General features: G+C 47.8%; 11 protein-coding genes across 11 annotated transcripts; 4 read left to right on the forward strand and 7 right to left on the reverse strand.

The window, feature by feature from the left end:
* Positions 1-991: 991 nt before the first annotated feature.
* Positions 992-2,957, reverse strand: N7537_003012 (FAD-dependent oxidoreductase; the record flags this gene model as incomplete). The annotated part of the gene is made up of 4 exons (XM_056894070.1): positions 992-2,122; positions 2,175-2,379; positions 2,442-2,830; positions 2,928-2,957. The coding sequence occupies 4 exons, from the start codon at positions 2,955-2,957 to the stop codon at positions 992-994; spliced, it is 1,755 nt and encodes a 584-aa protein (XP_056759065.1).
* An 809-nt stretch (positions 2,958-3,766) lies between these two features.
* Positions 3,767-5,533, reverse strand: N7537_003013 (uncharacterized protein; the record flags this gene model as incomplete). Its single annotated transcript, XM_056894071.1, has 3 exons — positions 3,767-4,219; positions 4,272-4,832; positions 4,886-5,533. The coding sequence occupies 3 exons, from the start codon at positions 5,531-5,533 to the stop codon at positions 3,767-3,769; spliced, it is 1,662 nt and encodes a 553-aa protein (XP_056759066.1).
* A 703-nt stretch (positions 5,534-6,236) lies between these two features.
* On the reverse strand, positions 6,237-8,337 carry N7537_003014 (uncharacterized protein; the record flags this gene model as incomplete). The annotated part of the gene is made up of 2 exons (XM_056894072.1): positions 6,237-7,863; positions 7,916-8,337. The coding sequence occupies 2 exons, from the start codon at positions 8,335-8,337 to the stop codon at positions 6,237-6,239; spliced, it is 2,049 nt and encodes a 682-aa protein (XP_056759067.1).
* A 150-nt stretch (positions 8,338-8,487) lies between these two features.
* On the forward strand, positions 8,488-8,707 carry N7537_003015 (uncharacterized protein; the record flags this gene model as incomplete). Its single annotated transcript, XM_056894073.1, has 2 exons — positions 8,488-8,568; positions 8,597-8,707. 2 exons carry the CDS (start codon positions 8,488-8,490, stop codon positions 8,705-8,707), a joined length of 192 nt encoding a protein of 63 aa, XP_056759068.1.
* Positions 8,708-9,013: 306 nt separating this feature from the next.
* N7537_003016 (uncharacterized protein) lies at positions 9,014-9,851 on the forward strand (the record flags this gene model as incomplete). The annotated part of the gene is made up of 3 exons (XM_056894074.1): positions 9,014-9,100; positions 9,207-9,589; positions 9,653-9,851. The coding sequence occupies 3 exons, from the start codon at positions 9,014-9,016 to the stop codon at positions 9,849-9,851; spliced, it is 669 nt and encodes a 222-aa protein (XP_056759069.1).
* A 968-nt stretch (positions 9,852-10,819) lies between these two features.
* N7537_003017 (uncharacterized protein) lies at positions 10,820-11,737 on the reverse strand (the record flags this gene model as incomplete). Its single annotated transcript, XM_056894075.1, has 1 exon — positions 10,820-11,737. One exon carries the CDS (start codon positions 11,735-11,737, stop codon positions 10,820-10,822), a length of 918 nt encoding a protein of 305 aa, XP_056759070.1.
* Positions 11,738-12,334: 597 nt separating this feature from the next.
* N7537_003018 (ankyrin repeat domain-containing protein) lies at positions 12,335-13,848 on the reverse strand (the record flags this gene model as incomplete). Its single annotated transcript, XM_056894076.1, has 2 exons — positions 12,335-12,874; positions 12,925-13,848. 2 exons carry the CDS (start codon positions 13,846-13,848, stop codon positions 12,335-12,337), a joined length of 1,464 nt encoding a protein of 487 aa, XP_056759071.1.
* A 936-nt stretch (positions 13,849-14,784) lies between these two features.
* On the forward strand, positions 14,785-16,602 carry N7537_003019 (F-box protein; the record flags this gene model as incomplete). The annotated part of the gene is made up of 1 exon (XM_056894077.1): positions 14,785-16,602. The coding sequence occupies one exon, from the start codon at positions 14,785-14,787 to the stop codon at positions 16,600-16,602; it is 1,818 nt and encodes a 605-aa protein (XP_056759072.1).
* Positions 16,603-17,114: 512 nt separating this feature from the next.
* On the reverse strand, positions 17,115-18,468 carry N7537_003020 (nucleolar and coiled-body phosphoprotein 1 family protein; the record flags this gene model as incomplete). The annotated part of the gene is made up of 2 exons (XM_056894078.1): positions 18,373-18,468; positions 17,115-18,290 (listed from the first exon to the last, which is right to left on the reverse strand). Exons 1-2 carry the CDS (start codon positions 18,409-18,411, stop codon positions 17,115-17,117), a joined length of 1,215 nt encoding a protein of 404 aa, XP_056759073.1. The 5' UTR covers positions 18,412-18,468.
* A 545-nt stretch (positions 18,469-19,013) lies between these two features.
* N7537_003021 (non-canonical purine NTP pyrophosphatase) lies at positions 19,014-19,804 on the reverse strand (the record flags this gene model as incomplete). The annotated part of the gene is made up of 5 exons (XM_056894079.1): positions 19,014-19,079; positions 19,138-19,199; positions 19,260-19,563; positions 19,634-19,684; positions 19,727-19,804. The coding sequence occupies 5 exons, from the start codon at positions 19,802-19,804 to the stop codon at positions 19,014-19,016; spliced, it is 561 nt and encodes a 186-aa protein (XP_056759074.1).
* A 619-nt stretch (positions 19,805-20,423) lies between these two features.
* Positions 20,424-25,116, forward strand: N7537_003022 (GTP-Rho binding exocyst subunit SEC3; the record flags this gene model as incomplete). Its single annotated transcript, XM_056894080.1, has 3 exons — positions 20,424-20,598; positions 20,781-23,020; positions 23,083-25,116. 3 exons carry the CDS (start codon positions 20,424-20,426, stop codon positions 25,114-25,116), a joined length of 4,449 nt encoding a protein of 1,482 aa, XP_056759075.1.
* Between the last annotated feature and the right edge of the window lie 1,552 nt (positions 25,117-26,668).

Genomic DNA, 26,668 nt, shown 5'->3' on the forward strand with positions numbered 1-26,668 from the left:
TCAAAAAAGACTCCTGAGATTTTATAAATACTCAACAGCGGAATCCAGATAAAACCCACCAAGGAATTGCCAGGAGAAAGTTCAACATTAGCCCATAGGAGTATTTATCCCCACGACCAAAAAAGAAGATTGGAAATAGAGCTTCATTAATAAAAATATGTACAGCATCGGGCGTGATTTTGAGTTTGGTCTCTCTTATATTTCCAGTAGAGAACGATTGTGAGGCTTACTGTATGTGACCAGTTCGGATCAAGATGACCACAACGTACGCACCACTATCAGCCCTGCCTACGACACCTTTCTCGATACACACTAGCACTACTTTCAGCCACTGCTTGTGGGAGCTATTAAGTGAAGCGTTACGGTCGCAGAAGTTCTAAAGACTTCTGCTCTGGCAGCTCGTTGTACTCGCAGTACGAGCTGTGGAGCACCACAAAACGATGCGTACATTTGTCAGAGACAAATGTTAAGGTCTAGCTTCACTGCCGGCATATATACGTCTCGAATGGTGACAGAACTCTTCGACAAGTTCTGGGCTTCAAGAAAGCGCGGCTGGGATGATTGTTCTAATGAGCTATACTTTTTATGGAGTCTACTAGGAATTGACAGTAAAGGGGTTTGGAGAGCGATGCCATCTTAGAAGCTCGCTCTTTTTATCGCAGTATTGTATTCTGGAGCGGATAAATACTCTAGGAGACTAGTGAAAATAACGTTCGGTACATATTCAATAAGCCTATGGAGATCACAATGGACGGAGATCACAATGGTTGAATAGATCGATCAACCGAGCTGTCTACCATATACAATAGAAATACAAAGCGAAAGAAAGAGAACCGAGCAGAGCTTGCGGTCTTAACAACCTTGGAGGAATAGCGAACAATTCTGCAGGACCGTGCAGCAGGGCCCGACGGAAAATCCAGGTAGCGAGCCATACGTGTCGTGCCTGTGCAAATCATGTTCGAGCAAACCATTTTGGTAGACCTCAGTGACATCACCCTGAAGCCTGGTCAGTCTTACACAAGGGCCCGAAGGTCGTGCCCCCCTTAACTTCTTCCCAGCCCTCATTTCCAACGCATCGCCAGCACCAAAAGACGTCTTCCGGGTCATACTTGCGCTTCACGGACTTGAGCCAATCGTAGTTCGCTCCAAACCAATTCTCCCGCCATTGAGGGTCAAATCCGTCGGCTTCGTTGAGATAAGTGCCCATGCCTGGTGTCAGCTTCTCCATAGCCTTAAGTTTCTTGAAAGTAGCCTTGCCCTTGACTTCCTGGACGCCTTGTGCCCCCTCATTAAGGGGATATAGATCGACATGCGTCAAGAGAGTATAAGTCTTCCGCCATGCTGGGTTGACAGAGGTGTGCGGCTCCGGGTGTAGGACTTGACCACCTCCATCGAGAGACAGGCTGAGTCCAGATCCAGAGGGACGGGCCCCTGGTCCTGTCTCGATGAACAAAGTCCTGAGCATACTCGACAGGCTTTCATGCTGGGACAACAAAGAATCCTTGTTAAAGAACCGAGAGACCATGAGCAGACTATCTCCGGCATTGGCTTGGTGACTTCCCGAGGTGAAGTATTTGTGGAATGTCAGGTATTGATTGAAGGAGGAGACAATATTCAGCTCTGTATTGTTATACAGAAGTAACCCACTGATCAGGTGATCGTTCACAAACTGCTTATCATTCTCAATGGTCTCGGAAGAGTTGCCTTCAAGAAGCTTAATGAAAGTGTGACTGTAGAGAGTCGATCCTTTCATATTCAGCAGCGCACCGATACCTCCGAATCCCCGGTCCGAAAGAAGCGGATACTTAGACAAGGCGTTTCCGGAGGCATTAACTAGACTGGTCAAGTTGCCTTCTTTTAAAGTCATGAGTAATGTATGGGCGAGGACCGGGCGCGTAGGATGTACTTTGATCGTAGCTGATACGACAACACCGAACGTACCACCACCTCCACCACGCAGAGCAGTGAATAAATCTGGATAATAGCATGCGTTTGCTATAACAATCTTTCCCGATGCTAAAACCACTGTATATTCGAGGACTTGGTCCGTCGCTAGCCCAAAAGCGTGGCTTGTAGGGCCATGGCCAGCGCCCTGGATATAGCCTCCAATAACTCCCACAGTCTAGCAAATGTTAGTTGACTTGATACCAACAACTCAAATGGTGAGACCTTACTTTGTCATCACCACCAACAGCAATAGAGCTGTGCTTGGCTGCAAGTGCATACACATCCTCCCAGATATATCCGCCACCAACTGTGATGGCGCTTCCAGTCCAGTTGGCTCGACAAGAAAAGTTTGATGGGACGTAGCGCTCTTGGAAATGAAGTCCAGTCTGGATATACTTGATCCAAATCATCAAGCTGCCGTATCCTTGCGATCTACCACCAAAATGTTAGCGCACAATAAGACTTGTACGAACGCGGGATTTAGGTTGTCCCACCTTTGCACGATATCGTGGCCAGTATTTTTTATCACAAGTCGCAGATTGTTCTCTTTAGCAAATCTGATACCAGCCGACACATCATTTGCTTTGGTCGCATTGATAGTGTATACTGGGACAGCACCCAGCTGGCACAAGGGGTAAACGGCCACGGAGGCGTTGATTGGTGGACAAGTGTCAGCAACTGGATAAGTGTACCCGATGGGGGAAGCTTCTTGAAATTTTGAGTTGGTCCATTCCTGGCTGATATCTTGACATAGCTGGGCATCATAGCCTATACCGGGGTAGCACGGTTTGGCAATAGGTTGGTTGGCGATGAGCTGCCCGTCAACGGATGCGTTAAGGGAGTTCCATTTGAAAGATGAAGGCCAGCAGCTGTCAGCGGGTGTCTATTGTCATCTTACAGGTTAGATGTCGAAGTTCAATAGTTCAAGTTGAGAGTTTACTTGCACATTTACAAGTACCAAACGCGGATTCTGCGCTAACAAGGAGCAAGAAGAGACTTTTGAAATGCATAGTTGATAAGTTTGTTAAGGCATCAATAACCGAGGCGAGGCTAGTTACTTTATATCCCATCTAAGTTCCGATGTCCGATGGTTTGGCTACTAGTTGAGCCTTAGTAGAACCACTCCATGAATTACAGCCCCGTTCTGGTGCACAGTTATCTTTCGTATTCCAGCCAAAGAATATAACCATGAAACCAGGTATATTAGTGGATCAGGTAAAAAAGACTAGCTCTGCCTCTAATTGGGCCGTAGGTTGGTTTAAAAGTTGATTTTCAAACATTTTGCGGTCACTTGAGCACCGCCGAGTAATGTCAAGGGCTATGGAAGTGCGCAACGAGCGCGCAATTTCCATCACTTGGTGGGGCCAAAACTTGTTCCCAAAATTGGTGATTTCTTGGCTTCAATTCTTACCTATATGGGTTAAACCGATATTTGAATTTCAACTTGTTGGTTTTCCAAATTTAGTAACATTCCAGTGTAAATTGTAGGCTGGTGCAGACTCATCTCAGGCCATTGATCACTGTTTGCCTTGGCTCAGTCAGACCTCTTTTGGAAGTTCTATAGATCTTTCGCTTTCTATTCTGTAGATAGTTTTATCAAGTTTGTAGATTGGCCTCTCCTAGTCAGCAAATAGATTATTCCCTTTTTCTTTTGTCTCCTGATCTATCAATAGAAAACGAAGAGTCACCGTTAAGTCCTCATATCACTCGGAAACTATTCATAGAGTAGAATCATTTGTTTAAAATGCTTTTGCTGACAAAAGGGCGGATTTTGTGCCATAATATTTATCTATCAATCTCTAGTAGCTATACAGTGCGTCTAAGTTAGGGTCCTGTCGGAGTTGAGTTCAGAGGCGGTCTCCGGTCGAGGAGCATGACTAGGTTCTCCATCCGAACGGTTGCTTTCGCTTTGCTCCATCATATTGTCAAATTGTGCCTTCAAATCTTCGGTCTCTTTTTCGGTGGGAAGGTTCACGACCGCAAGATATAACACGTTTTTTTGAAACACTTTCTTGATGTAGTATTTTCCTGTGCTGGGGATCACTCGCCCGTCTTCGGAATCTACTGGTTTGCCAAACAGCCGGTTGATCCCTAGCGCCTCGTTCCTCTTAGCGAGTAGTTTGCCCGGCCCTGGCAGAGGAACAAGACCGCCCGTGACAAGAGAGATAATCGATCCGCTGTTCGCTGGATGATCTGGATCATTGAAGCGTGACTTCATAGGCTTCCGCTGTTCAGAAGGTACAACCATTGGGGTCCCAGGGTGTTTTTTCTCCTGCTTCATAGTTAGTGGTATTATTGGAAGTAGCGGGGAAAGGGAAACAGACATAGAAAACCATCGCCCTTCTGTCCATATAGTCGGTGGCCCATTGCCCGGCATCCCTAATCTTTTCAATAATCCCCTGTGACTGCTCTTCCTTGTAAGTACCCGAGGCAATCTGATCTAATTGGGGGTAGATTAGGCTTGCACGCTCGGGTAACTCCAACTCAGACTTGGTTTCGCCGCTCTGCACCCGGATTTTGTCAAGTGCTTTTCCGAAGTTTGACCTCTTTGAATCAGTATCGCTCCATTTCATAGCTGCCTGATTGATGTCCACTTTCTCTTTCTTGAAGAGAGATTCCTTTAGTGAATTGGTAGCTTTTCCCAGTGGTCCTTGTTGCTCGCTATCATCTGGTTTGAACGCCATCACCATGACAAATAACCCGCGTGGCATGAAAATGTCACGATTGACCATCTCGAGAAAAGTGTTTGAACGAGTACGTTTCTGTAATTCACGAGCGGTGCCTGCGATTACCGATAGAACCGTACCTACAGCCATGGCCGCGGGGAATGGAAGCGATGATGTGATCTGAGCGGCGATGAAAACAACTTCAATCCAGGCAGATGCCTGCTTACATTGTCAGTGAATGGAAATTCAAAATAGTAATCATTTGAACATACGCGATTAACCGTGTCAAGGTACTGAAGGAATTGCAAAAAGAATTCTTGCTTGATACCGCATTTGTCGAGGTCGGGTGCATATGCGCGTACGAATCCACGGTCTTTGTTTCTCGGTCGACGTTGAGGAATTATGACGGGACAAGGAAGTCGCTGTAATTCTTCCGGAGCGGGCCCTGCAATGGCAAGCAGCTCACGGGCTAACGCTTCTCTCTGTTTGATTTTCTCTTCCTCATCTTGCTCTGGCCCGCCATGTAGCTCGGTCAAATTATCGCTATGGGGGAGCGAATCCGAGTTTTCACTGGAGTCTGGCTGTTCTAAACACTCAATCAAATCATCAAGTTGCCACGCGACCTCGTCCTGGTCGGCACTAGCCACTGACTCTAACGAGTGATCTCTTCCGACATGAGAAGTGTGTAATTCTCCCTCGATGATATTGCGATCGTGTGGCTGTTCCGATGGTGAAGACGAAAGAGAGCTGTCAGCACAAGCTTTCTGGTCAGAGGCCGGGGTTTCGAATTTGTCTGCCAAGCAGTCGTTGGGCAAATTATATAGGGCTTGATCGTTTGATGCGGAGCGATCCTTGGCAGTATGAATTGCTTCTGATACAAAGCCAAGGCCTGTTCTCAAGATTTTAACAACAAAAACCATATTAGAAGAGCTTGTAACTAATGGAGTAAGATGGAAAGGGGGCTGGCTTTGTTCATACGCTTGCCAGTTTATCCTCTTTTTACATGTCCACCTTGACCGGGGGTTTATCTGTTTCGGGATTTAAAATGGAAAAGAAAAGATAAAGTTTTACAATTCAAATTAAAACCCGAGCTTGTAAAAACCTCCGACATCAATTTTATCCATAGTGAGGTTGGGATGGATCGGCAAGTTCCACACAGCTCTAAAGGACTATGTACTATAGGGGCCAAAACACCTCTCACGCACTGAGACAACCACCAACCACGAATCATGAAGAGCAGTGATCATAAGCGGACCCCATTCTCATACGTTTGCATCATCACATGGACATCCACAGGAGCGGACTATCTGAGTTACGCTGTGGCATCATTGGTTTAAAATTTGCGCCCTCGTTGCGCTTTTTGTTGACGTGGGATCGACGGGCCTAGTGCTCGAAATTTATCAGTTGCGCATTTTTGGATATTCCTTCTGGGATTAGTAAAAAGTTATGGATCGCAAATTGCCACCGGATGATCACGTACTTATCTTCACTGTATACATACTCATTATTTTAATTAGGCATCGGTGTAATGTGTTTCACAATCTTTCCATTGTACTTCAAAGCAAACTGAATCCACACTATGCTTGGTGAAACTCAACAACAGACAACTATACACAGGCCCTCTTAGAAAAGATTAGACATCCCCAGGCTCAAGTTAGTCTCTGGAGCATCAATCCAGTCACACAGCTCCTGTGGGTTGGAAAGGGGGCCAAATCCTCCAACATACGGCCAGATGTTCCATGCTTCATTTGACGTATTCAAGTCAATGAAAAGTTCTTCGCTGAGATCTGTGAACATGTTGGACATGTCTAGCCCCTGCCGCTCCTCTCCGTCCTGGAATTTTTGTTTCTCACTTTCTTTCAAAATCCTGTCTTTCAAGTTTTTCATTAACTCACAAAAGCATCCTATCATTTTGCTACACGCAGAATAAACGCAGCCATTGGCATACGCCACTTCAGTTGAGATCCAAGGTACCGCAACAATGGAGTCAAACCGCTGTCTGCATGTTTCAAAGAGCTCGAGCTGATTCTCGAAATTGGGGTTCAGCCGTCCAAAACACTTCAAATGAACTATGTTGTTTTCAGTGAGATTTTTGCAATGTGTGAGAATTTCGAGAGCAACATGCTGAAGTGGGGGGCGCAATTTAACATCGCCAAGCTTCAAATTCGTACACTCAAGAAACATCTCGAGAAGACATCTCAGCTTTTCAGGGTACTTTACTCCAAGTTGACTCAAGACCATCGCAAATGGCTGAGCTGCACCGGCGAGCACGTCCTCCCTGCTGGCCCTGACTTGATCGCTAATTTGAATTGCTTCATGACTCTCAATTTCATCTTCCCATCTGATTCTGCCTTCCACCGACCTTGCTTTCAGAACCGCAGCATATAACAGCCCGAGACCCCATATTCTAGCAAGGACAGAATTGAACCTTAGCTCTAGTAGGAGGCGAACGGCCATTATTTCTCCTGAGCTGTTCTTCAATATGGCGTTGCTGGTTTTGATTTCTTCAACACACTTCGCCTCGGTTTGTTCAAGAATCACAAAAAGGGCCCCAGGGTCGTTCCATTGTTCTTTCAAGTTTGCCAAAGCATCCAGCAAGATGCAGACTGATATAGCCCAATATATATGGAAGATTGTTCTCGGTGAGCACTGACGATGTTCCAAAATAAGCTGGTAGCCATCAATCACAGGCATTATCTTCCCCAACGCTTGTCTTAGAGCTCCATGTGATTTTGCAATATACCCGTCCAAAAATGTATCATAAACCAGTATTTGTAAATGCTTTACAGTTTGATTGAAGCCTGCATCGAATTCGGTACCACCAACCATGTGTAATTGTCGGGGAGTTGTCTTTTCTTGTTCAAACTTTTCTCCCAGCCGATGTGCAATTCTGTGTGCCAGATGAATAAAAGTCTCAGATTTGACAGCGCGGTGCAGCACAGTTTTAGTTGTAGCCAAAACTGTTGGTTTATAATCGGCCAAAAGAAGGCAGACTGCAACTGAGTCGTGATGTGTAGGTGGTGAAAATATGAAATCTTGACCAAGATACCCCACAGCAGTACGTATACTCAGTCTCAATTGGGGATGTTGCTCGTTTAAAGCTTGATCAATGTCTAACGCAATCAAACAAAGCAGTGAAAAGAGCAGTTTCGTAGCGGAATTGATCGACATGAACTCATGTGATGTCAAACGGCCCCTGAGTTCTATCAAACTTGGCATTGACGGCAGGAAAAAGCGATGCCAATGCAAACTATTTTAGCGAGTTAGATAGGTTGACAAAAGGTCGAGTCATTAAGACTTACCTTCTTTCGAGAGATATTGCAGTGTTATCATCAACGAGATCAGGAAGAGGTACGCTCCAACACGGAGGCACCGGATCCAAGTGGGCCCCAAATGCTTCATCTCTAGCCAATATGGACGAGAGAAAGTAATGAGGCTCTATCATGGATTGGAAAAGAGCTTCTTTAGACGGCAACTCAATTGCATGCGACGTGGGACCAACCTCTCCTGTATCAGAAAATAGAAGGTCTTTGATGTGCATAGTGGAAGGAATAGTATCGGACCCACTCGCACGGGACTCCAAGCCACGAAAGCGCTTTATAGCGGGGCGTCCTAAGAACGTAGGCTCAAAAACACATTCCAGATTCATGTTCCGGCATCGTTCACAGGATTTTTCTGGGGGCTGCGGAATACCAAAGGGCTTGATTTCATTTCTATCCTGCATGATGCATTTAATCTTTCTTGATCGACAGCCGCGACAGATGATGCGGGCATATCTTCCCCTCGGAGTTCGCTTGGTTGCTTGGCTTTGCATGTTTGGGACCTTGGGTATTGTATGCGGCTGATTCATAAAGGATTATGAATTAACGGCAATATGTGTGGCAAGAAGTGGTGGGAGAATCATAATTTGGAGTCGGAGGTCGGAATGATACCCGTCTACGCTATGCCTTACTGGGTAAGCCACAGGCGTCTTAGCTGATTAGGCAAAAACCCATGCCAAGACTGCTCAAGTCAAGCCTTTGCATCGCCCCTTCGATTGCAGATCCCTGAAGCCCGACGTGGGTGGCATTGAGAACAAAATTTGCGCGCGATGATCCCTAAGTTGCGCGATGAACTCGGCGGTGATCGTCGCTGCCCTATGCTATCGTTAGACAAAGTGCTATCGCCCATACTACCTACGGTGATATGGTCGCCTGGGATGGCTTAGTGTAATTCTCATCCGATCAATTTGGATTATCTGTGTAATATTTTAAGTAATCTTGAAGGCATAAAAGGAGCACACGCTCCCTCAACATTGAAAATTATCATCCGCATTCATCAGTACATCTATTATCCCCCATATTTTGAAGACTTCAGACAAATTTCTCAATCTATACCGAGTAGACCCGACTTCCTTTCAAATGTCGTACGCCAACGGTGAAATTTACGGTAATTCCGCGGAGGCTGGCTATTTTGAACAAGCACACCAGCAGAGCTCTTGTCTTCAGGTCAGTTGGTATCTGCAAAATGATCCTAGGTTTAATGCAATCGAGCGAAATCGCCGGCAGCTTAGGTGCTCAAGTAACAAGCAATACTGAACATCACATTTTAAAGCAGCAGAATACCTATTCTGGACAGCAATCTAGTAATGTCCATGAAGCTCCCCCGCCCTACACTGGCACAAACTTGTGTCAATGCGGCTCTATACATCCACCGGCCGCACCCAGGGTAACTCAACCTCCTACCTCCGCCCCACCGTACGAACCACAACAGCAGCGTGGTGAGAACGCCTCCTATTATGATTATGATGGTCCATGCCAACAAGCAAAAGCGCCTCATGGTTTTGAGGGCTCAGATGGTGAAAAGGGCCTTGGGTCTACTGTCGTAGGTAGTGCCGCTGGAGGATATGCAGCCCATCATATGGGCGGCGGAAAGCTAGCCACTGCAGGAGGTGCCCTTCTGGGGGCTGTCGGCATGAATGTGGCAACCCACAAATTGTATGCTAAGCGTGGATTACCCTGGATTGATTCTTTCGAAAAGTTATAGCTAACTTTGAGAAGTAAACAACACCAATATCAACAACAGCAACCTGCACAGCAACCTGTACAGCAAACTGTGATTATCCCAGCTCAAACGAATGCATTGGGCAATGGTCTGGGCGGAGGCCTTGGTTTGGGTTCAGGCTTGGGTATGGGTGGTGGCCTTGGACTTGGTCGGGTACAGCGCAGGCTCGCCCGTCGCGGAATCGGCATGTATTAGTGTTTATTAGGATAAGATATTATCATTCCATTTTGTTAATGGGTTGGATCCTTCAAGCAAGCTGTTTCGTCTATTCGGAGACATTAAATCCCAAAATAGGTTCTTTGTATAGGAACGGTCCTGCCTCGCGGGGTAAAGGTGCTAAAGTATACCGCGCTAGATAGTAACTATCTAACACTAAGCTATTAATCTATCAAATATAAGGTTACACGGTTACATAACGTACTCGAGAATTGTTAAGAGAGTCTAGTTAGATAAGATATCATGTAGTGTAGAGATAGGATATCTCGTTAAGTATATTTCTATGTACCTATACAGAGTATAGTTCTATAAAGGACGTACTAGTACAATCTATCGACAGGGACTGTTTTAGTACAGGGGAGTCCACCCTTAGTGGGTGAATCCATGCCGGGAATTTGCCCTCAAGTATCAATACGCGCATATAATCTCATTCCTTTGGCTTAGAGGTCCCAGCTCTTTTGAGACCGCTCGTCTATTCGATAAAATGGTCTACAGATCTGTTACGTCACTGGTATCACGGTGCTGGATAAGTGTCCATTGGCGACTCTCCCCGCCTAGTTCCGTGGGTATCGTGCCGCGATGAAAGCCTTAAAGCCGACGTCCATTACTAGAATGCATACAATTAGTACATTCAATGTCGATTCTGCGACTAAGTTCATCGCCACACCATAGATTGGGAAGCAAGGGGTTAACATCTTTACATTGCGAAGATATGGAAACTTAACCTCGCTGCTTTCCCTTGAATGATCAACGCGAGGCTGCGTATGAAATCTATGAGAAAAGGCCGATATACGATGCGGCTCTATCACATCTGATGAATCAATTCTGAACGTGTGTTGTTTTTGTGAGCGCAGAAAGTGCACTCCAGGAGACGCACTGCGTTCATGGAGGTCAAACACATCTTCCAGTGAGCCTCGTAAGTAAACGAAAAAGGGACGAAGATGAAATTATTCTTCATTTAACATAACCCTTCTTTGTCTCTTATTTTCATGCAGCAGGTATAGCTCAGACTGGTATTGCTCAAGGGCCCGGTTGCCGCCAGACCGTCGGAGGTGCGAGAAATCCTCCATATCTACCTCACAGAGATCCCCGAGCTTTTGAATGTCGGTCTCACTCTGCCCCTTTATTCTCATTTCAGCCCGTATTTGTTCTTGCTTGTTCTCAAATTGGATCAGAAAGTTGAAAATGTCGGTATCGATCCAGCCCAAACCGTGGAGGCTATCGCATATCTTCTGCTGGAAAGGAGTCAAGTTAGAAAGATATGCGATTTCCTCGGGGGATGGTTCGCTAGTACCGGCCACATTCTCAGGAGGGTTTCCGCCTTCACGATCCAGTTGCTCTTGGGAGACAAATGTGAGTTTGAGGTGATCGCCTCTGAGATTGGGGGCTTTAATTCCTTCAACTGGCTCCTTTGGCTGAGTGTTGGGAGCATCCATGATGGAACCTTTGAATGCTAAACCGTTGAGTTGGGGGATCTGACTAGGGACTCCCCATGTCACTGCTTGCCTGAGAAACTGTTGAAAGAGCTGTAGGAGTTGCTCAGACACCTCAAAATCAACGACCAGTTGTCGTCCTCCGAGATCGGCAGCCGCATGATCGGAGAAATAAAAGTATCCTTTGGAACCCTGAAAGGAGACCTGCTCTAGCCCGCCATATATCGTCACTTCAGATCCAAGGGTGACACAATAACTGTTGTTGAAATAGTCATCTGTTAAAATATCACCATTCCAAGGCTCTTCCGCAGAGAGTTGTCGCTGGAATGTCATCACCAGGCCCGACCCGTCGGCACCTTCAGCAAAGAATGCCTCGAGAACATCATAATACTCGTCAACTTCGCCGCCAGCAACTTTTGCAAGTATATACATTGCGGTCAGGCTCCTGTATCCTGAAATTATGATTCTTGGCTTTCTTGCTACATGTGAAGAAACATAGACCAGTAATTCTCAAAAGCCAGGAGATTGGGAAAATCGGAGCATGAGTTTTGCTTCAAAGGGGTGAGCTTAGTTCAACCTTTTCCAAGACACGTGTTCATTCAGCTTTACTCGTAAATAAGCTTTCCTTGCATCCAGTTCTAACCAATGATTTAGAAGGGTCCCAAAAAAACCAACAGCTTCCAAGCAAGAGCAGATTCGGAGTGTCCAACTTCGTAGGAGTGGTGGAATGTTTTCGTCAGGAACGGGATGAGATTGCACCAAGAGATCATGCGCTTCACTTACACGCGCAGGACACAGTAGTTACCAGCTAAGGAACCCTAATGCCAAGTCGCACTAAACTTTATTAAGGAATGGAAATATTGTTCTTCTAGTTTCTTATAGATACAGGTACATACAGAGCTAAAGTTACGTCCTGCATGTTCATTTGTGTATAGAAATACGTGTATTGCGAGAAACTTCCGAAAACAATTCAAACAACAGTGGTGGATCGATCGGCTAGTCTTCCTTTACTGACTTCTGACTTTGGGGTCAAAGATATGGCGCAAACATTTGTTGAGACATATCACCCCAGTAATCCGGCATAAACCCTAGGGGTGTTACACCGTGATTATTATGGACATGAGGGGAGGCTCCCCGTTTCAACAACGCCGTCACCAGAAATGGCTGCTGGCTATCGAAGGCCAAGTGAAGCGGTGTGTTTCCGTCCCTACCAGCCTCTGAGAGTGCTTCCGGACGGACATCAATTACAAACTCTGCAGCATCGATATTATGTTGTACTTGATCGTCGTCAAACGGATCAAATGTATTACCAACAATGCAGTGCAGGACATTGTTGTCTTCACGCCTGGCCGCGAAGGAAATTCCTCTGGCCAACAGTTCCTTGAGTAATAGTCTGTTCCCCCGCCAGAATGAAGCGCGGAACAGAATCTCCTCGCCTATTTGGGCCATATCGAGTTGATCTAATAGCAGTGATATCATCTCGGGAGATGTCGGGAATGCCAGAGACATAATATAGCGGTCAAATTGCCTTGCTTCCACCCCGAAGGCCGGCGAACCCGGTTGCAGCCCCTGTGATGGTACACGAAATCGCCACAATGTCTGCTACAGGATTCTCGCACTAAGCGTGGCGACCTGCAACAGTTTCGTTGACAGATATCCGGTCCATGGCTAGGGGACAAATGCAGGGTCCGCAATTTGTCAATAGCTGCTGTAACCACCATCTGCTCCTTGGAGCCCCGGGTATTGATATCGGCCCCGTGGTTAATCATCCAAGCGACAGCATTTAGATTATTTCCCCGAGCAGCGGTATGAAGGGGGGTATCGCGCGGATGCTCGATATCAAGCCCCGGCATATTGACATCCGCTCCTCGTTCTGACAGTAGCGCCACGGACGAAACATGGCCAAACATGGCCCCATAATGAAGAATATGGTTAAGATCAGCCTGTCCCGGAGCTGGATCGATCTGATTGCAATCGAGAATAATCCGCAAAAGTTGCTCATTGTGGAGCTTCAAGGCATGTTTCCCGAGATTGATCCAGCTTTTCTTTGAGATCTTGCTATGCTGTAATAGTCGCTCGGTTAAGGCCAGGTCATTCCGATCCATCATGCTCTGTACCATGGCAAGCACAGTGGAAGTGTCAAATGTCTCATGCTGCTCTTCCATTGCGGTCAGTAGCATCTGCACCCACTCATATCGCCCTGCGTCTACCGCACTTTGAAGCATATAGTTCATTGTGTCGGGATAGCTCTGATAATCGAGACGGCTGCGCTGAAGAACTTTCTTTATTATCAACGTGTTGTTGGTCGAAATAGCATAAGGGAGTAATTCCACGGCACTATTTATGCTGGGTTGGAATTCCATTGACAGGTCTGTCAGATCGAGGCTTATATCCGCATTCTCTTCAAATCGCCATAGTATTGGGTGAAGTAGCTCTGTTAAGCGACGGTTTGTAAGGATTAAACTGTTCAGCACACTAAGGGGGGATACTTCTCCTAGAAGTAGGAGAAGCTCGTTGGGTAGATATAGAAGACTGATCGCCATGGTGTGTGGGAACTCAGAATTTTGTCTTATGTGCGGTTTGTAGATGTGGTTGTTACAGCCGTAGGGGGACACAGTATATAAACTCAATATCATGAATCATCCGATTGTGCTCGCTCCTCAATACGAGGTGAAATAACGATGATCTCCGTTCACACGCCATTCATGTGAATCATGTCTATTTTCGGATAGACTGTCTTCTGCCGAGACCACAATACCTTAGTAGGAAGTGATCGTCATTAGTACTTTGTCAAGAGGATTCTGATTGGTTCTTCAACCTTGGCTTTCTTTAGCGGAGCGAGCTGTCAGTTGAGAGACTCTACAACATAGTTAGGGCTCGTAAAATGGCTTACATAATTTATTACTTTCGAGTCTCCCTCAGGTCCCAGAGCTGAGGGAGACTCGCGGGTTTTAGTTTCTTCCTCTCCTAACGCAATACAGAGAGTTTCCAGTGTACTCAGTACTTCTACATTGTACAGTACTTCTACATTGTAGTCCATAAGTCTCCTCTCTAACAATAGTCTTTCACTCTAATTTATAGCTCCAAAGTCTACTTAGTAGCTTCTCTGGTACAGAAAAAAATGAAGACAACCCTCCAGAGCTGTCCAAGCGCCCGCGCGAGGCCATGTGCTTACGTCATAAGGCAACCGGTGCCCACAGGGGGCAATTTGTGTATTAAATTGCTGCCCTACGGCATAATGTATGAATATATGAACATCACACGACCAACAATTGTGGGGTAAAATATAGATCGAAGCTGTAATCTGCTTGTCGTTGAATGAACAGAGCTGTCTCTGCAGAACTTCCCTTTCCAGCACACTCAATGAACATCATCAAAACACACAAAAGTGGCGGAAAACGAATAACGATGGCGATAGTCTGAAAGCACAAAAGCTTTGTTCCTTTCACATCCCTGTCGATCAGGCTTACACTTTCAAGATGCTCTCCGAGCTCCCATCGGAGATCATATATCAAATCGCGACACATCTCCCAACTGCCAATGCATTAGCCCATTTGTCCCAGACATGTCACCGACTACATGATATTGTTACAGCTGAAAATTCTCGGATCTTCCGAGCATTTGTGCGAAGCAAATTCCCATCTATCGAAACACCGCCGTTCTGGAAAGATGCAGCGCAAGCTTTGACCTCCAGGTCCCGGGCATTGGACAGGAAATCCATCATCGGACGATTTGTTGTGCCACCTGAAACTGCGACTCGAATCGGTTCTCACGAGGTAATTCGCCAGGACAATCCGACTCTTGGGTATAGACCTGCAATTGATTCTTACGAGATCTGGAATGGCCAACGTTGGGCTGATAGGAAAGAGGTTCTTGCCTGGGGTGCTGCCAACCAGCTTGTGATGAGGATCAAGCAAACTGGTGCTCGCTCGCAAGAAGACTGGCTTGTGTTCAATGATATTGATCATATTAGCACATATGATGACATTTGTTCTCTGCATCTTTTGTCCTCGGGGAATCAATACAGCAATGATACCAGCGTGGAGCATCTGATCTTTGGTCGGGTTCGAGGTGATATTGCTCATCTTGTCATCTCTCCCAATGAAGCAACATTTGAGTACAAGCAGAAGTTCATTGCACATGGACTAAGACTCGATAAAACTGATCTGAGCAGCGATACCGAATCTACTTTGGCTGCTCATTTTGAAAATGGATCCATCGCTTTCTACCATACCGAGACCGACAAAGAAGAAATAGAGCCATTCACATGGCTTATCCCGGAAGGCTCCTCGCGAAACAACTACTCGAAGCTGCTATCCTCGTCGCTGGTAGCAGTCGGAACCGGAAATGTAGAAAACTCCTTGTCCATCTCGAAAATCACCCCAGACGGCGTTTCTGCATATCGACAAATCGGAATCGGCTCTTTAGACACCAACTCCACAAACCTCAATTCCAATGTCAATATCGGTGCCATTGAATCCCTCAATAAGCATAACTTCGCAGGCTCCCCGGGCGAAGTCTTCCTAACCGCCTGGGACGACCACACCGTCCGACTCCACGATCTGCGCTCTCCAAGTCCCTTCGAAGTCTCCTACAAAGATGCCACAGACTTCAACCCAATCTACAGCCTCCACGGATTCGGCCACGACCACTTCCTAGCCGGAGCCGGCGGCGAAGCCGTAGTAAAAATCTTCGATCTGCGCATGTGCAACACCTACAGTTACCTCGACGCCCAAGTACCCGCCTCGCAATCACAGAGCACGCAAACGACAAGGAATACCAAAGCCAACACCAACCTCAGAACAAACGCAAAACCCCGTCCTAAAAGGGGCTTTTCCATGTTCCTTTCCTACCCACCACCCAAAATATTCCCCCAACAAACCCCACCCCCAACCCGCACCCGCCAAAGAGGTCCCTACCGAGGCCCCATCTACACAATGTCCTCGCCCTCGCCTTCCTCACCAACCGTCTACACAGGTATCGTGGATGGGGTCGTCCGGCTTGATTTTGCGTCTACGGATGACCTAACCGGTCCGCAAAAAGAGTGGTACGAATATAATCTGGACCTAGGCGTGAATACGGGTTCCGGGGATTTACCACGCTGGAACGCCGAGGCGTTCAATCTGGCTGGGTATGAGCGTCCGGATGAGGATGACTTCGCTACTATTTCTAAGCTGAGGAGTCAGCGCACGTTTGCGGATCTTGGGCCTGGGGATGTGGAAGAGACACATACGGGTTGGGATTATAGGTGGGAGAGCTTGGAGGAGCCTGGGGCTTGGAGGAGAAGGGATGGGTAGGTTGTACATTTTGAGTTTTTTGTTTTTGTAGATTGCACTGTTTTTCGTAGATTGTCAGACTAGAAGGTGTGGTAGGTTACGTCTTTGGCTTCTTTCATACTTCAAAGGGGGTTGCAAATACTGCGAAAGTTCGTCGAGAACGGATCCCAAACTTTTGATTGATGTAAGCTAATGAGCAAAAAAAAAAAATTTCTATGGCAAATGTTGAGTCCAACGATCTAGTCCATAGCTCCGTGTACGCCGTGCTGAGTGAAATTGGTAAAGTATGATGTGAGATATGAGAGCCTTATCTCTCCATATTCATCCATTGCAACAAACCTGAGTTGCACTGCAAAGTCTGCAGCGACAAAAACATAGCGATTCTTCCCTTCGGCAAAGCGACATCCAAGACAAAAAGCCCAGTTTCGGGGGTCCTTGTGGGTTTGGTGGCAAATGTTTTGATTAGATGCTGACGATAGCCTGATATTATGGACTAGCGAATATGGTTGTGTCGCAAAAGCAAGAGTCGTCGTTTAGTCCTCGAACTTGAAAGAGGTGGTGCCGGGGGCGATGTCGATGGGACCGCCGCGGTAAGAGCCACGCTTCTTCTTGTTCTTTTCCTTGGTGAATCCCTTGCCGCGAGTCACGGACAGGTCCTTCCAGGCGCGGTCTGCGTAGGCGTACGACATATAGTCGTTAGAGGGGTGGTTGTGGGGCAATTCACTTAGGAGAGCCAGAGGGGTGGGGCGAGCTCCGGTGTGCTTCTTCTTAACAGGTCCGTTTCCAGGAGCGGGGCTGGCGCTCGAGGAGGTGGACTGCACAGCCTCCTCAGCCTTCTTGACGGGCTTAATCTCGGTCTCCGAGGAAGGGGCGACGGTGTTGCTGCCGGATGAGGAAGATTCGGAGTCGGAAGAGGAGTCGGACTCGGGGAGAGGAGTCTTCTTTGCCTTCTTCAGGGCCTTCTTGGATTCCTTCTCGGACTCGGACTCGGACTCAGAAGAAGAGTCGGACGAAGAGGAAGAATCAGAAGAGGAGTCGGAAGAAGATTCAGACGAGGAATCGGAGGAATCAGATGAAGAAGAGTCGGAGGAGGAAGAAGAAGAAGAGGAGCCCGACGAGGAATCGGAGTCAGAGCTGGAAGAATCCGAAGAAGACGAAGAGTCGGATGAGGACGAAGAAGAAGAAGAAGAAGAAGCCTCCTTAGGGGTGGGAGAGGTCTTGGCCTTCTTAGCCTTGGGGCTATCATCTTCGGACGAAGAGGACGAGTCAGAGTCCGAAGAGCTGCTGGACTCGCTGCTGGACTCGGCCTTGCGCTTCACACCGGCAGACTTCTGAGCGGGGGCGGGGGCAGGGGCGGGAGCCGCAGGAGACTCATCATCATCCTCGTCGTCCGCATCACTGTCGGAGCTGGAAGAGGAAGAGGACGAGCGAGTGGCGTCGCCCATCTCAACATCCGAGTCGCTATCAGAGCTGCTGCTTGAGCTAGAAGAAGAACTGGGGCTAGCAGACTTCTTAACGCTGGATCCCTGCTCGGAGGCTTGGAAGAGTTCCAAGAGAGAGGGTGCATTTTTCGCATCGCTCTTCTTGCTCGACTTTGCCGCTTCCTTGGTGAATGCGGTGCTGGTCTCGGGGAAATTGTCCGACAAGAAAGCCGCAACTGAGGCGATCAGCTGAGGGGGAATGGACTTGGTAGTCTTGGAAGACTCGGTCTAATTAGGACATTGTCAGTCTGATCCTCTGGTCTGTTTGTAGATCATGCCAATCGACATGTCAGTCGAAAGTCAAGCATACCTTCTTGACCGAAGTCTTCTTGCTTGAAACCTTGGCCATAGTGACTGAACGGTTCGTTTCGAGGATAGCGAAAAGAAGAGAACCTTTGGGGTAAAGAGAGGCTATTTAGAAATAATCTGCCAGGAACCAAAAAAGAAAGGGAGAAAAAAAAAAGTATATAAAAGGCGGTAAGGCATAAGCTTTACGGTGATTGGCGAAGGTTGGTGAGCGTTGATTAGTGGAGAGAGGCGGTGGTTAGCACGCGGCTATTCCGACAAATGTGTTTCGGTTCGCTGATTGGTCCTTTCACCGCCCTCATCCTGCGATCCTCACCTCACCTTTTTCATTTTCCAAGATTTGTTATTCCACCGCACGTGTATCTTATCGTTCGATTAGGGTCTACATGGTGCTTCAGCTCTTAATCAAAAGCAAATCAAGGCAAGGCAAAGTAAAGCAAAATGGCAACCTATTATTCAGACAATAGTGGCTCTTCAGGATCAAAGCTAGGCAATGTACCTAGGGCTTCTCTATTCAAATGCAGATCACATGCATCCATAGATGTTCCGATATAGACTATCCATTCATATAGCTTATTGCGGAGCTAAATAACTCTGACGCTTTCAACGCTCATACGACAATGTTTAGGTCTGATGACAGTCCAGTCATGCTGTATTCCTCAGCCAGTCCTGCAATTTCTCCAGGGCTTTGAACCTCTCAGAAACCGTATTCTGTTTGCTTAAATTAGTGACTAGTGAATTCACAAGATGCTTCCCCGAATCAACGCACCTTGTATGCAAAACTCATTTCTGCATAGGTTTGGCCTTCGACTTCAAAGATGGGATCAAAACCTGAAGAAAGATTAGGCTTGGTCTCTCGTGAAACATGCAATAGACGATTAGAAAACATACCAAACCCACTTTCTCCCCTTTTATCGACGATTTTGCCTTCCGTATGTCCCTGAAAAAGGAGCGGCTCAGATCCTGGGCCGGCAGAGAAGGCAACTGTACATACGGCCGTGGCTGCTTTGTCGTCATAGCCGGCGAGTAGTTTGCATAGGCCATCATCACCTAGAGCAGAGTAGAACGACTTTCTGGGAGGTATTAGAGAAGACCATGACAGCAATTGATATCGGACATGCATATATGGCCCAGGTAAACCTTTGAGTGCCCTGAATTCAAGGGCACTATCCTCTGTCAAGACAGGGCCATTGACCTATGGAAAGAAACATTCACATTTAACCTGAATGTGCTCTGCTAGCAGAAAATGTTTCATAATGGCACACTGCTATAGCTGCTTTTTGACACTTGTCTCGCGCAATTTCTGAAAGAGGACCCTAGATTTCAGGGATCTCTATATTTCGATTTGAAAGCTGCACCGTATCACCCAGGATTGTTCTAGCTTCAACAAGCTTGTTCTTGTTCCCAATGATGAAATTGATCTTGCTGGAGGACATTATGACTATAAAAAGCTAACGCGATGTATATGATGTATGTATTAACTTGAAGATATAGTACAATACGCAGTTTCTACCCTCCAGGCACCAGGGCTGGAGCCTGGATCTGGCGCCCAACAGCCGGGCATGGGGATGGATGACTAATTTTAGGCTGGCAATTAAAGGTCAATAGGATCAAAGTCAAGCGATAACACCTCTGTTTGTCAATACACCAAAAAGCAGGTCGTATAGTGAGACTCTAGTGGACAATGTCATTTAAAAAAAGCCTGCGCTCATTTCAATGTTAATCTCTAACATTCCGCACGTTTGTTTACAGCTCAGCAACCCCGGATCAATTCGATACTCCGCTCCAAGCTCTCCGCCTTCCAAGGTTCCGCCGAGACACGTTGATGAGCTAATTCGAAGTTCAGCGCTGGCCACTTGCAGTACTCTGGCCTACAACGTCTATTGCTTTACACCTCGTCATATTCCGCCGTGTCACAAACGCCTTGTCACTTAACGGATTCCAATTCCTTCCGCGCGTGGTGCGTAGTGGCGTCGCCCGTTTCCGACCCTCCCGACCATGTCCCCTTGATCTCGCGGCTACCCACACGTGAGCTTTGTGTCCCTCGATATCATAATGAATGGCCGAGACCGTCCCCGCGGGCCTCCGCCAGGCCCGCTACCACCTCGTGGAAATCTGCAATCTGATTCGGGCTCTAGCCCGAGTACCATGACAAGAGGGGCCGCCTTCGAGGATGAGAAGAAGCGCATCATTCATAGTTGTTTCGCAAAAAAGGATGAAGATGGTCTCTGTACGTACACTATCAACGTACTTCCTCGATTTTGCCCACCCACCCAAGTTCAGTCAATAGTGGTGTGTTTTGCAACACATTGCGAAAGTGACGTACAGAGCCTAGACGGGATCGCAACGCGTTTGCTTCGTTGAAATATCATTTTTCCCGCGCTCTCTGCTAACCCACTTTTTCGCTTCTAGTGCTCGAATCCTATATAACGCACGTCCGCATCACCGAGGATTCAGCGCATCCCTCCAGCCCTTCCCCGCCAAACGGGCCACCGGAGAACAAAAAACCTCGTATCATTATTATATCGGTTCGAAAGTCAGGTAGAGTCCGCATACACAAAGCTCGAGAGAACAATGAGGGGACTTTCTCTATCGGCAAAACTTGGATGCTCGACGATTTAAGCGCAATTCAATCATTTGCGTCTCTGGTGCCGAGAACACCAGGGGAGCAGCAACAAAAAGAATGGGCGGGCAATGTAGGATTCACAGTAACAATTGGAAAACCATATTACTGGCATGCCAGGACTTCTAAGGAAAAGGAGTTCTTCATCGGGAGCCTGGTCAAGATCTACAGGAAATACACCAATGGAAAATTCCCCAACCTCATTGGATTTGATGACAAGGAGCGACAAATGCTGGCAAGGCATGGACAATCGGCACAGCCAGGACAGCCAGCGCAACCAGCGCAACCAGGTGGGCCTTCAAACGGTCCACCGTCAAGGGGACCACCAGCACCACCGACACAACCAGGCGCTCCTTCAAATGCTCCGCCGCCAAGGGGACCAGGTCCAATTCCTTCAGCCTCGGACAGCCCGATGCCTCCTTCGCTACAACCATCATACAGAGGTCGTGATGCCAGTCGCGATGCGCCTCGGGATGTCAAACGGAAGCCTTCCGAAGACCCCACACTTCGCACCCAAAAGAGCCATGAGCAGATATCTCGGCCGTCGACCGGTTCTCGGCCATCTACAGGACAAGGCAGATCGGCGCCATCCCCCTTTGATCTACACAAATCTCCTCCTCCGTCTCTCCTTTCTGGGCCACCTCTGGACCAGCAACCGCCGCTACGCACAGCCGAGCGTAGCGCACCAAACGCAAAACCCCCGGGTTCGCAATCGGAGCCCAGGGGAACAGATAATCTGACTGTTGCAGCGCAAGCCAGCAACTATGCCGGTATTCCAGAGTCACTCCGCCCTTCTTCTGCTCCCAAACCCCCACCTCTTGCTACTCAGCCAGTTCAGAATAAGGCACCAGAATTCATGCGCAGCAATGATGCACTTCGTCCTACCACTTCTGGTTCTTCCAATAATGAGAATAGGGACACAGCCCCACGTCCCACGCCCAGCTTTGGGCCAAAGTCGCCCCAACGTGGTGGCGGGGAGAAGGCATTCACGTTTAATCAGCCCTCTTTGCCTCAAGAGAAAAGTGCATCGGATACCTTGTTAGCTGGACCTTCCGGACAGCCGCGGGAACCATCTTCATCACCAGCAATCGAGGGACTGGTTTCAGAGCCTGCTGCTATTATGGCGGCGAATCTGCCCTTGCCAGAGCCTATTCAGCCTTCCTATCAAAATCCCAAGACCCCTATCGAAACCGTTCCTGCCGCGGACTCGCCATCTCAACCTTCCCCGGAGGAGGTTGAAGAAACTGGCGAATTCGAGCCGCATCGCCCGGGGCTCGGTCCTATGGTCAAGAAAAAAGAAGGAAAAGACATTGCAGGCGCCTGGAAAAAGGCTGCAAATGCTTATGCTGGTTTCAAGCCCAGGGTTGGTGGGGCTGGTGAGCGACTGCTGGCAGCCGCGAAGAAGTCACAGGCCGATGCCGAGGGCCCTGATGGTATCACCAGCGTTGTTCCAGCGCCGTCCCTCTCCCGGTCGGCAACTGATCCCCCGCAGAGTCCAGTGGTAACAAAGTCGGAACAAGATCTACAACTCCCCGCGCCTGCTGCAGAGCCGGAGACACCAACGGTCGAGATTACAGAGCCAGCACCCGAGGAGGTCGCAGTTGCCCCTGTTCAAACTCCTGAGATATCACGGGAGAACCTCTCCGATGTTGTTGTAAAGGTTGAAGATCGTTCAAGATCGCCATCCCCGGCAACTCAGGGACGTCGTCGCAGACGCCATGAAGACCACACTATGAAATATTGCCAGGCCCTTGGAATCGACCCCACCGTTCTCGACGGACGTGGTATTGATTTTGATGACATCCTCACTGATTTGGGCTGGAACGGACGGTTGGCAGATGAACAGAAGATTGAGGATTTGGAAGCAGATGTTCGCCGTGAGATTGGCCGTGTCGAGGCCACCAGCTGGCTTGGCAACCTTGAACAGCAGGAAGGAAAGGTGGAACAACTTGCGAGCTTGATCGATAGGACGATTGAGGAGTGTGATGAGCTGGATGGTCTTTTAACCCTTTACTCTCATGAACTGAACGTAAGTTTTGGCATTACGAAATCGGGATTGATCTTTAGTCGGCTAATGAGACTACATTACAGACTCTTCATGAGGATGTCGCCTACATTGAAGCTCAAGGTCAAGGTCTGCAGGTTCAAACAGCAAATCAGAAGCTCCTGCAAAACGAACTCCAAACACTATTGAAGACACTTTCAATATCTTCATCCGAGCTGGGACCCCTCAAGGAAGCCTCTTTGAGCAACCCCGATGGGTTGAAGGATACTGAAAACGCTCTGGCGACGTTGTACAAGGCCATGCTCACGATCGATTCTGACATTGGACAAAACAAGAAGCGTCAAGTCGATGCAAGTGTCGGTGTCTATGCTGATACAGAAATCGGCCAGATGCGTGCGATCAAACAAAAGAAGGAAGAGTATCGCTCTACTGCAACCATGTTCCTCAACCGACTGCAACAGTTCATGGCCCTTGCCTTCAAAATGGCAGAGCAAAAACGCGTTGATTGGACCAACGGCGGTGCCAAGGATGCGATGAAATTGGACAGTGCCGCACGAGGACACTTCCGTCAAGAGGTCTGGCGATACAATGCCCTAATGCTGTTTTCTAAGGAGGTTAGCATGGCAGAGTGGCGTAGCCTTGTCGGCCTCTATGAGCAGCAGTCCAAGCCTTCGTACCAGGGCGACTTCCGCGATAATAATACGGCTTGGAAGACGACCGCGCGCAAACCAACGGGAGATGAGCAGGAACTCCTCTTCACACACCAAGAGAAAGAGAAAGAAGCCGAGGGTCTCACCATGGCTGCACGGAAACTGACCGTGCGACGAGGCAAGACGGTGCGAGCTGCCGCTGGGCTTCGACTGGCTTCGGGCGGCGCGAAGAAGCAAGGAAAGGCTGAGCCATCTGAGGCATTTGCTGGGACTCTGCGGGAGACATTGAATATGATGGCTCAGGAGCAGAACTTCGTCGTCCAATTCTTCCATCTCAATTCTCTTGCCAGCGCCGATTTCCCCGACCTGGTGTCTGCGGCCATCCCCGAAAACCGCACTTGTCCTGATTTCTCTGCCAACCAGCCGCATGATCCTGATCGGGGAATGGCAAAGAGAGTCGAGCAGATTATGGGTGAGATTTACTCATTCTGGCCGAACGATATGCAGAGCATGGTGGACTGGGCGATGCAAGCTGATCCTCTCCAAGGAATCGGTATTCTCCATGCCTTGGAGACTGCCATGAATGACTTTGATGACACGAACCAAGAGTTCATTCTTCATGCACTGCAGAAAATCCATTCTCGCTTAATGGGATTGTTCAACCGATTTGTAGACGAGCAAATCCGAGGGATTGAGGATACCAAGGTCAAGGTGAACAAGCGGAAGGGAGTAATTTCCTTCATGCGGGTGTTCCCCAACTTCTCCAATGCGGTAGAAACCATGCTATCATCCCCGTCCGGCGCCTTCTGCGACATTCGCGTTAGCGTTAATGACGCATACGACCGCATCAACCGTGCGATGTGGGAGTCACTCAAGTTCATTGCTAAGGAAGCACCCGGCCAACCTCCGGGTGTCACTGCGGGCGCGGGTGATCCGGAAGACAAGGAGATCCTGAACTACCACATCCTCCTCATCGAGAACATGAACCACTACATCGAGGAAGTAGATGTACACAACATCCCCGCACTTGAACGCTGGGCCGGTCGGGCCCGCCAAGACTTCCAGGAGCACATGAACCTCTACCTCAACGCCGTCATTCACCGCCCACTAGGTAAACTGATTGATTTCGTGCAGTCGATTGACAACCTCCTCGCTGCGGGCGGTAACCCGACCGATATCGCTGCCCGCGCCAGCCACTCCCGCATGATTGCGAAGAAGGTGCTTGCCTCCTACGATAACAAGGAAATCCGCCGTGGCATCGAAATGCTTAAGAAACGCGTGGAGAAGCACTTTGGTGATGCCGATGATCCCGGTCTTAGTCGTAGCCTTGTTGTCAAGGTACTTCGGGAGTGCGAGAACCGGTATGAGAAAACGTATGACCGCACCCGACAGATTATTGAAGATGTCTATGAGGGTCAATTGGATCTGGACTGGCGCAAGGAAGAGACCCTTAGCATGTTCCGGAAATGAGATGTACTTATTGAAAGTTAAATCTATTCCCCTTTATTTTGTTTTTGCTTTTTTCCTAGTTATTCGCTTACAAGTATAGTCGGCTTCTTATGCGGCCTTTATGCTTGAGGACGTAAAACTTTGATATTCCGGTCTATTTGACTCTAAAATATCCGGGAATATTGAGGACATTGTGTGCAAGGATACTCCAATGCTCTACTGTGTTTTTCCAATCTTCTTTTTGTGTCTTTTTATATGTCTTTTCGATTTCTTCTTAGCTGTATATAAAGGCTATGAAAAGCATAATCTGTGCAGAGGAATTTTCTATGTATAATCAAGGGCTTGTATCAATTCCATCTTCGGGGAGGACGGACAAACTGCCGGAACACGCAACGCTTCAGTGCAACTGAGAAGCCAAAGGCCTAGATAGGCCATTATCTAGGTGCACGGTGGAACGTGAGAATGGGGAATTGTTCAGCGAAAAAGCCAACCTACAGATAAGACTATGAATAGAACTTTCATCACAAAAATCCCGATCTAGTTATATCAAGATACTTATTCCCACCACCGCCTAGGCTTCAAGAAATAAGCCTCTGCCATCCTAGTGATATAGGGTAGATTTATATCCTCGACTTTGCTTCTAAGTCCATCAACAGTCTTTCGCTCCTTGCTTGTATTATAATCAAAACCTCGCACAAAGCAATAATGACACCAAGTTGTACAGTGTCCTATACCTCTAGTACGGTTGGTAATTCATAGGCGTTTTTTTGCAGCCGCCACAGCCTCGACCACAACAACCCCCTCTCCCTACGACAGTCTTGAACTAGTTCCTCGCGAAGATACTATGTTGGATCTTCTCTTAAGGAATCGTAGGGCTTCTGTAAAGGGCTCAAAGGAAGCATCGATTCGAAGAGGTAGGAACTCTGCTCAATCTCGCTGTATTTATGTCGACGGGTTTGATAGGTGTCTTTTGATGATATTTAATGGCTGCTCTGGACATTCTCTTAACAGATTCCTCCTGCTGAACGGGTTCTCGAAGAAGATAGCCGGTAATGATGATATTCACGAAGATCTTGCTTTCAATCCTGAGGGTATTGCCGTATTTGAGTAAATCCGCATTTTCTCTTCATTTGCCCGCCTCTCCGGAGCATTCAATGGGTCTAAGCCTCTTGTTTCTTTTGAGTATATTGGAGGTAAGGTTTTGAATACGTTAGTGCTTTGTGTTAAGGGGTAAAAGTGAGATAGAATAATTGCTATGTAGAGCGGAGTATATAGCCCTAGAGATGTATATATGATGAGGCAAGCGATATGGCCATCACCTGAACGGGTCTAGGCGGAAGTTAGGGTCGATTGGTATATAGCGATTGCCTCAGAACATCGAATCTACTTACAATACCACTCTAAGTCGATGTCTCATTTTGATCATGGGAGATCAGTTCGGTACCACAAGGGAAATTTTTGAGTTATGGCTCTTTCTCCTTGTTCTTATCATTGTCGTGGATGTATGTAGTCATTGCTGCTCTGATAACTTATATGTGTATGAAGTCCGAGGAAGCACGGCAAGAACCCTCTC

This window comes from Penicillium hordei (assembly GCF_028827395.1).
Source record: "Penicillium hordei strain IBT 12815 chromosome Unknown utg000001l_segment0_segment0, whole genome shotgun sequence".
In the NCBI taxonomy this organism is placed as follows: domain Eukaryota; kingdom Fungi; phylum Ascomycota; class Eurotiomycetes; order Eurotiales; family Aspergillaceae; genus Penicillium; species Penicillium hordei.